We start from the raw sequence: 10,570 nt of genomic DNA on the forward strand, positions 1-10,570 counted from the left end.
AAGGGGCTATTCAGGCTTCTTAACAGTATTATATAAATCATAAAAATAAGCTACTCTGTAAAGTAGAGTAATCAGGAACTCTGGTTTAAAAATAATCTTTAACAAATCACAAAAATGTCAAATTTGGCCAGGTGGAGTGCTATACATCTGTAACCTCACTATTTGGGAGGTTGAGATGGGAGGATCAAAGGTTCAAGACCAGCCTCCACAATCTAGGAAGACCCTGTTTTAAAAGCTAAAAAAAAAAAAAAAAAAAAAAAAGAGCAGGGGGTGTAGCTCAGAGACAAAACTACCCCACCCCTGGGGCCAATTCTCAGTACCACTACCACACAAAAATAAAAACTACAAAAAAATTCCCAAAAGGATTAATACTGTTACAAAATATGAGGGTGCAAGACTATTAAACATTTACTTCTTTTGAGAGAATCTGTTATTTAGAATCCCTCTCCCACTATGCTTCAGAAAATGCAGCCATCTTAACCAATAATTGGAACTGGCTGGATTGACTGGAAACATGGTGTACTTATACACAGACTTCTGAAATATTCCCAAGTCTACAAAGCTTAATTAGAGCACATATATGAAACAAGGTATTTTAGGAGCACCTTTCTCATACTTGCAAGAATATTAGTAAAGGGTGTGTGCTACATACAAAATCTTTACTTATTTTGTGGTACTGTGGGTGGAACCCAGGGCATTTTCTTTCTTTCTTTTTTCTTCTTCTTCTTCTTCTTCTTTTTTTTTGTGGTACTGGGGTTCTTGGAAGCCCTTCTACCTCTGGGCTACACTCCCAGACCTACTTTTACATTTTTATTTGGAAACAGGGTCTCCTAAGCCAGCGTGCGTGGCTGGCTTCGAACCTGCACGATCCACCTGTCTCTGCCTCCCAAGCGCGGGGATTACAAGCGTGCGCCACCAAGCCTGGCAAACCCAGGGCATTTTCTACCTCCAGGCTATATACTATTTGGAAACAGGGTCTCAATAAATTGCTGAGGCTGGCTTTGAACCTGTGCGATCTCCTGTCTCAGCCTCCCAAATGTTGGGACTAGCGTGTGCCACCATGCCTGGCTTATAAAATCTTTTCTAAAGCACTGTTAATATAAGTTTGCTGCCTAGAGTTCAGTGTCAGTGAGAACCCATCCTACTGAAGTACTAAGGATTAAAAAAAGATAGTATTCTTTAGCTGAAATGACAGTGCATTTAGGAGGCTGAGGTAGGATAATAGAGGATCACCAGTTGGAAGCCAGCCTGGGCAATTTTGCAAGATGGGCTCTAAAGGGCTAGAAATTTAGCTCAGTTGTAGAGAGCTTGCCAGCATGTTTAAGGCCCTGGGATTAATCCCTATTACTGCAAAAAAGAAGAAAACAAAATCCTGATTTATACTTTGGTCACATCTCTTGGACAGTCATTTTTTTTACGTGACATTTGATCTGGAAGAAATTAACACATAGAAACATGCTTTGTTTCTTAATCCTTTTGAAAATCCAATCAACCATCAGTCTGCCACCACAATATATCTCATTTCTCTCATATTTTATCTTTAGGTATCTCCCAACTTCCTAACTCATTCTTCTATTGCCCTATATCTGGGTTCTATTCTAAAAGTAAATCAGAATTCATCCAAACCAATCAGCAGTACTTTAAGTCATTCCCCATAAACACTGAAGATTTAAAAAAAGATTTGTCAGATACATAAAAATAATCTAGTACTTGACCCCAAAATATACATGCCATTAGGTCAATGCTATAAAATAACACATGTTCTAGCAATGGAGTTTTGTAGTACCTCTCTTTGTTTTGTGGGGTGTGTATTAGGAATTGAACCCATGGGCATTCTATCTCGCTAATTTACCAAGCATCCTGTGTTAGTCTCCCGAGTACTGGAATCACAGGTATGTGCTACCATGACCAGCTTGCTTTATGGTTATTAAATCCTCTATTTAGCCCCCTTTATGATGACATGGAAAGGATTAATTTATGACTACAAATTAACAAGTTTTATCAATCCTTACTTTCTTATGAAACAGAAAGACTGTTTCATAAGAAAGTTAAGAAACTTAAAGCTGGGCATGGTAGCACATGCTTGTAATCCCCGCGCTTGGGAGGCTGAGACAGGAGGATCGCACAGGTTCGAAGCCAGCCCCAGCTGCTTAGTGAGGCTTTCAGCAACTTAGTGAGACCCTGTTTCCAAATAAAATATTTAAAAAAGGTCTGGGAGTATAGTCTGGAGGTAGAAAGCCTCTGGGTTCCACCCCCAGTACAACCCCCCCCCCGCAAAAAATAAGAAACTTAAGAGTGCCAAACAAATGCATGGAATGCTTTTATGTGCTATAAATAAATCGGATCAGTTATTCCTTCTGAGTTTTTGCTTTACTCAAGCAAACTTACCTCTGAAAGATTCATTTGACTACAAAAAAGAACAGACTTTCTGGGGTCTGAAGGGATTTGTACTTGAAGATACTCCAGTCAGCAGGGGATCATGTTGAGCATTCTGCAGACAGAACTGTTTCAAGTCTGCAGCTGCCTGGGAAACCTATAGGCAACAAGAACAGGAGGGGGACCAGTTAGTAAGGTTTTAATGACTTCCTCAAATCTTTGGAAATACTTGCAATAAACAGAGCCCTTCTCTTCCCTCAAAAGAGGATGCTACATGCTAACTGAAAACTAACAGTCATAAATTGGCTCTTAGACTTAACACTGCTTGTATAACTAAGACTAGTATTTTTCTGTGCTTGCTTATTAGAAGCAAGTGATTCAGTACACACTAAAATTATACTTACCTACAAAGCATAGCTCATTTTCCTTATTAAAAACGGTGTTCAAGTGCAAGCCTGTGAGCATTTAAAATCTTATTAAAAACAGTACATAGTTTAAGATGTTAAATAAAAGAACAAACATTCTAGCAAACTAGTATATCTTAAGTATTACTGGAAAAATGCTATTGTGGATTAACATGTGGGATAATTAGTATAGAATTTAGAAAACTGAACACTGAAAGAATGTATTCAGTATATCTTCAAATTCTTCAAATTTACAGACTATCAAACTTGTATTAGAGGTATGCATTAAAATAAACCAAATAACCATGAAGCCATGGATGTTCCTTAAATCCTAATTGGGTAGCATTATATACATTCTCAACACTGATAAACCACATTTGAGGCAAACACAGTTTCTTAAAGGCAGATGCTCAAAGATTGTTTAACTGAGGTTTGCAGTCAGCCTTTAAAGTCATGTGACACCAGGCAGAAAGTTGTCACTGTCTCTAGTTTTGTAACATTAAACAGTTGGTGGTACACTTCCTTTGTAACACAACTATCCTAAGTCTTGAATTGGAATTGAAGAAGATAGAATAAATAATTATTTTTCCTTAGTCCTAGCTATTCTTAAAGAGATTGTCAGAAATGCCCACTGCTTGACTATATGACGCGTGCGTGCGTGTGGGGTGGGGGGGAGGGAGAGAGAGAGAGAAGGGAGACTGGGGATGGAACCCAGAGGCATTCTACCTCAAAGCTACACCCCCGGCCTTATTTTTTATTCTTTATTTTGAAGCAGGGCCTCACTGAGTTGCATAGGGCCTAAGTAGCTGAGGCTAGCTATGAACTACGATCCTCTAGTCTCAGCCTCCCAAAAGCTGGGATTACAAGTGTGCACCACCACACAAGGCTCACTATGTGACTTTCGAAAGTTATAATAGCACCACAGATTACAAATATTATCTCAGATCTGAAAAAATTCACCATTCTGAGAAGAATCTGATCTCCAACTGATTTGTGTTTAGCTTATGCATTAGTCCACAGTAATAAATTCCACAGTTTTACTAGCTCCTGTGAGTGAAACACCTGCACTTTGAAAATCCTTGTACCAAGTACTTTTACAAATGGCTGTACTCTTGCCTCATGCTCTGACCCGCAAAAGAAGTATAGCTTAAGTAAGGGAATGAATAGTATCAGTTTTCACAATATTTTAGTGTTTGGTTTCAGCCACATTAATCTGCAGGAAGTATGCAGTAATGTGCCTGTTAATTTTGTTTAAAATATGAGTATCCAATTTAACTTCTTTCAAGCTTCTCAAGCACCATTTTGTGATAGCTATATTGTCACAAGGTGCCTGAAAAAACACAAAGTACTCTGCAGTAAAAAGAATGATTTGTTACATGGTCACATTGGGTACTGAGGGAAAGTGTCTCTCTGACTTGTCATTTAAGCTAAGGTCTCAATGACAAAAGATCTAACCAAACACCACTGAGAAACAACATTCCAAGCAGAGGGTTGGAAACCTGAGACAGACTCAACCAGGACCAGCTGCTAGCCCCCAAGACATGGTAATAATCAATCACCTGGAGTTTGAAACTGTAATCCTTGCATAAATTACTAGTGCCTCTTTATTCTCTCAGAAGTACTCTGACCCACCTGTGGTAGAGCTGGTTAAGTACTTGTGATAATTTTTACCAACTGTATTTAAATATAAAGACTTAAACAGAGCAAGTTTGTGCTGGTTTAAAAATATCACAAAAATGCACCTAGCACAGAGGCACAGGCAAAATAGGTACATAATATGAAATGAAACTTACCCACATTTAGCAACTTGTCTAGAAAAAAACTCATTTAAATCCCAAAGTGGGATGCCCTCCCCTCCCTGCTACATCCCTAACATCAGGCAGAAACCGAGAAATGCAAAACCTAATAATCTGTAATGGTTGTAATGGTACTACTCAAAAGCCTAAGGAAGAATTAAGTATATAAGGCAGGATCTAACTGGGGAATCAGGAAGGCAAGAGCTTGAGTTTACTTTAGTTTCTGCTAAAGTAAATATCCCAAGGTTGAAGTTCTTAAGAGTTTTTGGTCTGAACACTTACCTCTCATTTTCTTTGGCGACTAGAGCTAAGTACCACTTTCACCAGTTGTTTTTTTTTTTTTTTTTTTGCCTTCTTGACCTCCCTTCCCCCCACCCCCTTCCTGGCTCACTTCAGTCTATGAGAGAGGCACACAAGAGTCTCAAATTCAGAGTGAAATCCAGCCATGACCATAAAGCACTGACGTGGTATTTTGGAGATTAGAGAAATGGATTCCAAACAAGTCTCCTCTTAACAGGAAGTGAAGGAGATTCCACATCAAGACCCATAGTTTTCCCTTCTCTCCTAAGGCTAACACACGAAGTAAGCCCTCTCCACGGAACATTCCAGTAAGAAATAGACTTGTCTGATGAGTTTTTAAAATCAAATCGTTTTGAAAACGCGGCTTCTAACAGTAGTGATTTATATTCTTCCATTTCTTTTTTCTTAATCACAATGTTTCATGAGTAACCTGAACTATTGCATCAGAAAAAAGCCAATCTGTTTATGATTATAAAAATAAGGAAACACTGGCAATAACACTTGAACGTCAGGTTGTCATACCAACAAGGACAAAAGGCTTTTCCCTAAATATTCCAAGTCAAAGCCAATGCTAACCAGATGTCAAATTAAGGCTAATATTGGCCCACCCTAATCACTTTCTTGGCATGTGGTCTAGCAGATATCCCCAAGGTCAGAGCTGAGCAAACTGCGCCGAACAAGTATGAAATGCGCGATTTGTCCGAAGTTGTTGGGCGCGAGACCGGCAATCTTTGACTCGGGGAACGTGCCGAAAGCAAACGTGCTACGTTAATCCGTAAAGTTATGGAAGAATTGGTTTTCAAGTACGTGTCCCGTGGACGAGATTTGGAGGTGGAGAATCTAGCACTAATGGAAGTAGGTTTCAGAGAGATCTTAAGTGAAAAGGAGAAACAAATCTGCCCTGAAACAAAAGTCGGGAAATACCCAGTCAAGTGAGAAACACCCTGGAGGCTGCTGGGGAGCGCAGGGGGCAGGGTGCAGCTGCGGGCGAGCACAGCCAAGGAGCCCCGCGGAGGGAGGGGCTGGGAGGGGCGCCGGAACGCGGGCGGCAGCTCAGCCCGGGGCCACCCGCCTGGAAAGCCCTGGGCGGAAGGGCGGGCGGATCGCCCCAACACTCCGCCGCAACTTTTCTAAAGTTGGCTGTTCCCGGGCCGTGGCCGACAGACCGCGGCGCGTCCCGCCCGGCCGCCCGGGCCAGCTCGCCCCCGCGGGTCCCAGGCGCCGCCGCTCCGCTCCCCTCCCGGAGGGTCGTCTCGCCCTCTCACCTTCACGCGGTTGAGCCCGGCCTCCAGCCGGAGCTGCTGAACCACTTTCTTCATAGCGGCGACGCTGGAGGAGCCAGACATGGCGCACGCGAGGGCCGGGCCGACTCTTGCTGCGAGGGTCGGCGGGTCGCGGGTCCGCGAAGCCAGACGGCGGAACGGCGCGCGGCGGGGGCGGGGCTGCCAACTTTGTCTCTAAGTTTCCGGTTCTGAGTCTGGCGACACCGCCCTCCCCGCGCATGCGCAATGCCCGAGCCTCTGTTCCAGCTCCCCGCGCGGCCCAATCGCGAGCCTCCGGGAGCCTGAGGGGGCGGGGCGTCCGGTGGGCGGGGCGCGGTGGGGCGGACGCCCTGCCTCCACTTCCCTCTACGCGGGCGGAGTAGCTGGAGGTAAGGAAAGTTTGTGGTCTGCCGCCAGTCCGCGAGAGGGCCGTTGAACAGGACTGGGGAGGGAAGTCCGAGGGTTGCGGGAGCTTCTGAAAGAACCCTGGTGACACCGGAACGAGGAGGACACAGTTTTCCTCGTGGAGTTGGCGGCAGAGGTCGAGGGAAGGGAAAGGAAGGCCGCGGAGAGCAGGAGCTGGATTTCCCCGTGCGTGTTCCCGCCCTTCCCGCCAGCCCCGCGTGTCAGGGGCCCCTCGTCCAGCCGGCGTCCTCAGCCCGTCCCCACCGCCCACCCCCGGCAGAAAGGGCCGCGAAGTCAGCCGTCGCCGGCCCTGGGAACCTGGCGGGCGGGTAGCCAGGCCACTGGAGAAAAGATCTCATCAAGGTTTGACTTTCATCGCCTCTGAAGCTCCTAAATGGATTTTCTGAAAGAGGTACTGAAGAAGCCTAGTGTTACACCCGTCACCTGTTCACCTTTGCGGAATTAAGTCATTGTACCTTTAAGAATAAAACTTGTTTGTGTGTTCTGGGGAAGTTTGATCTTTTGTATTTTGGTCATTGATTACTCCTGCTTTGAAATTGAACCCCAAAGGAATTTTTAGCAGAGGTAGAAGTATTTAACCGAATAAAATAGGCTCAACTAGTGCACCTTTCACCCGTAGGAACATGTGTATTACGTCACAACACTTAAATGTTTTATATTTAAGAATTTTTTGTACGGCGGGAAAATCCTGTACACTTTTCCCTGGGTCAACAAGACTAACTTATTAACTATATAGTTTATATCAGTTCACAAAAATGTATAAATTTAGCATTTTATTTAATTCGTACAATAGTTCATGAACTATTAATATCTCCTAAACAAAGTCTTGTTCTTTGACTTTCCACCAATGATCTGAAGTATGTCAAAGTTCTTACCAGCCATCTGAACATAGAAATTCACATTTAAGACGGTTAGAGTCAGACTTTGTTGTAAAAACAATTTAACATCAAGAAAATCCTTATTTTAAAAAATGGCAAGAAAACACTACCAAGAAATCTATTCTTTCATGGTTTGTCAGCAGAGCATTGTCAATTTAGCTTACTTGGGGATAGGCATGGTGAAACTTACTTGTAATCCCAGTACTTGGGAGGCTGAGATAGGACCACAGGTTCAAGGACAGCCTCCACAGTATAGCCAGATGTAGCAATTTAGGTGTACTCTTTCAAAACAAATGAATTTATTATGGCTGTACAGCTAGTTTGTGGCAAAAACTAAAACCTAGTTTTCCTAATTGTTACACTTTTAAATGTAGGAAATGGAATTCTCATGGGGTTGCTCATATATTAATCACTTTCATAATTAGATATAAAAATTAAACGGCAAAGGACAAGATATTCAGTAATAGGGTGAGTCATAAAAATTTTGATTTTAGCTCAACATATGCATGTTATGACCCACTTTCATCATCAAGTATCTTTCACTTTTAATTTGCATTTTTTTTCCTTTAGCCTCATGTTATAGCTTAGCTCTTAAGTGTACTCCATAGGCCTAGTTGCCATAGGTAGTGGAACATTTAGGAGGGGGAGCCAAGTGAAAGGAGGTTAGGTGGCCATGCTCTTTAAGGGGATGTTGGTAAGCATCTCTTCTGCCTTGTGCTCCCTCCATGATACGCTGTGCTACTACAGCCCCAAGTGACAGAACCAAGTAACTGTAGATAAACTGAGCCAAAATCTTTCTTCTTTGTAGGATTATTTCAGACTTTGTCACAGTGATAGAAAGCTGACAACTCAGGAACTATAATTCTGGTCCAGAAATAATACAAACTGTCTCTGTTGTCCTATTTGAAAGGCTTTTCAAAAAGATACAAGAAGGATTGAAAAGCAATCTTTTGTCACTGAACGTGTATATTGTTCAAAAACGGATAAACTGGGTGTGGTGCTGCATGCCTTAATCCTAGTACTTGGGAGGCTGAGACAGGAGGATTGCAGGTTCATAGTCAGCCTCTGCAACCTAGTCCCTCCAGTTTAGTGAGGCTCCAAGGTAGAATGCCCCTAGATTCAAACCCTAGTACCAAAACAACAACAACAAATTTCTGTGTGCCTCCAAGCAAAAAAAAAAAAAAACCCATGTTTCTGCTTTTATTGTGTATTAACACTGTGTTGAGCAGTACTTATAAACAGTAAGAATGAGAAAAGGTTTTCCTGTCTGTATTCAAATTAATATGTGAAGCTGAATGATTTTTGATACCTCTGTTTATTTAAAATCTTAATTTTTGTAGTTGGATGAACAGAAATTTGCTGAAAATATTCTGCTCCTTTTCTGTAATTAGGAAAACTATATTTGTTCATAAGGCATTGAAGGAATATTAGGGAAAATTCTGTAATTTTTATTTTCTTCGTGTGTGTGTGTGTGTGTGTGTGTGTGTGTGTGTGTGTGTGTGTGTGTGTGTGACTGAGAATTGAACCCAGGGACCTCCTACCTCCAAGCTGTACCCTTAGCTCTTTTGTTTTGATTTGTTTTGTTTTGAAAAGGGCTTACTAGGTTGCTGAGAGTCTTGTAACTTTGCTGAGGCTGTCCTTGAACCTGTGACCTGTGTTTTGTAAAGCAAATTTTTCACTAAGTGAGAGTTTATACTGGAACTCTGAAATCACTTTTTATTGAGTTTATTTTCCTTTGAATTACTGGCATTATTCATTATATAATAAGTTAAAATTTTGAAAATTCCAAATGTTACCTGTGAGGATATAATATGTGAAGTGTGATTTAGTTAAGAACAACTAAAGCTGGTTGTAATCGACTTTGGTGGTGCACGCTTGTAATCCCCGCACTTGGAAGGCTGAGACAGGAGGCGCTTGCAGGTTCAAAGCGAGCCGCTCTGGCTTAAGAGACCCTGTTTCCAAATAAAAAAGTATAAAAATGAGTCTGGGAGTGTAGCCTGGAGGTAGAAGGGTTTCCAGGAACCCCAGTACCAGCAAAAATAAATAAGAACAACTAAATAAGAATGCCTAAAGTTTTTTTTTAATAAATTTTTGTTGGTACATTGTAGTCATACATCTTAATAGAATAAAAAAAATTGTGGAGATATACAGGCACACATCACCCAATCAGCCCCTACCCAGTCCCTAACCATTCCCTCCTCCTCCTTCCTTCCCGTGCTTGGTTTCCTGATTAAATTTGATACTTTTTTTTTTCTTCCATATATGGTCAAGTTATTTTGACAAGGTTTCCAAGAACATTTGGTGAAGGAAATAATCTTTTCACTTAATATTGTTCAAAAATAATAACTACATAAAAAATAAAATTGGGCCTTTACCTAACAATATACAAATATTAACTCAAAATAGATAAAGGACCTAAATGTAAGGCTATAAACTTTTAGAAGAAAACCTGGGTCATAAAACTTAACATTGAAATTGGCAGTGATTTCTTGGATATGATCCAAAGGCACAGACAACAAAAGAATAAACAAACTTCATAAAAAATAAAAATATCGTACATCCAAAGACAATGTAAACAGAATTAAAAATTACTGATAGAATGGGATAAAAATATTTCCAAATGCTACATCTGAAGGTATATTAATATTCCAAATATGAATCCTAAAAATTAGCAACAATAAAAGCAAACAATACATTTTAGAAATAGGTCAAAGACAAAAATAGATAAAAATTGCCAAAGATTTTTATATGACCAATAAACACATGAATATCACTCATCACTATCATAATGTAATTAATGATTAATGAAATACAAATAAAAACTAGTGAAATACTACTTCACATTTGTTAGAATGGCTACTTAACATGAATTACCTTACTCCAGCCCTTTACCTTGAGTTTGTTACTATCTTTACTTGTAAAGTGTGTTTCTTGTAAGCAACAGATGGATGGATTCTGGTTTTTAATCCATTTTGCCACTTTATGTCTTGTTATTGGGGAATTGAGGCCATTTACATTCAGTGTGATTATTGAGAGATAACTTCATTCTTAACATGTTAAGATTTTATTTCTGTTTGAAATACTGTTTATTCTTCTTTGCCTTTTTGTGTGCTGGATGGAAAATCTTG

At 40.9% G+C, this 10,570-nt stretch overlaps 1 protein-coding gene across 1 annotated transcript; it reads right to left on the reverse strand.

The window, feature by feature from the left end:
- Positions 1 to 2,407: 2,407 nt before the first annotated feature.
- On the reverse strand, positions 2,408 to 6,275 carry GNG5 (G protein subunit gamma 5; the record flags this gene model as incomplete). Its single annotated transcript, XM_080690714.1, has 2 exons — positions 6,142 to 6,275; positions 2,408 to 2,533 (listed from the first exon to the last, which is right to left on the reverse strand). The coding sequence occupies exons 1-2, from the start codon at positions 6,220 to 6,222 to the stop codon at positions 2,408 to 2,410; spliced, it is 207 nt and encodes a 68-aa protein (XP_080546840.1). The 5' UTR covers positions 6,223 to 6,275.
- Positions 6,276 to 10,570: the final 4,295 nt, after the last annotated feature.

Source organism: Muscardinus avellanarius (genome assembly GCF_963383645.1).
Source record: "Muscardinus avellanarius genome assembly, chromosome: 3".
In the NCBI taxonomy this organism is placed as follows: Eukaryota; Metazoa; Chordata; class Mammalia; order Rodentia; family Gliridae; genus Muscardinus; species Muscardinus avellanarius.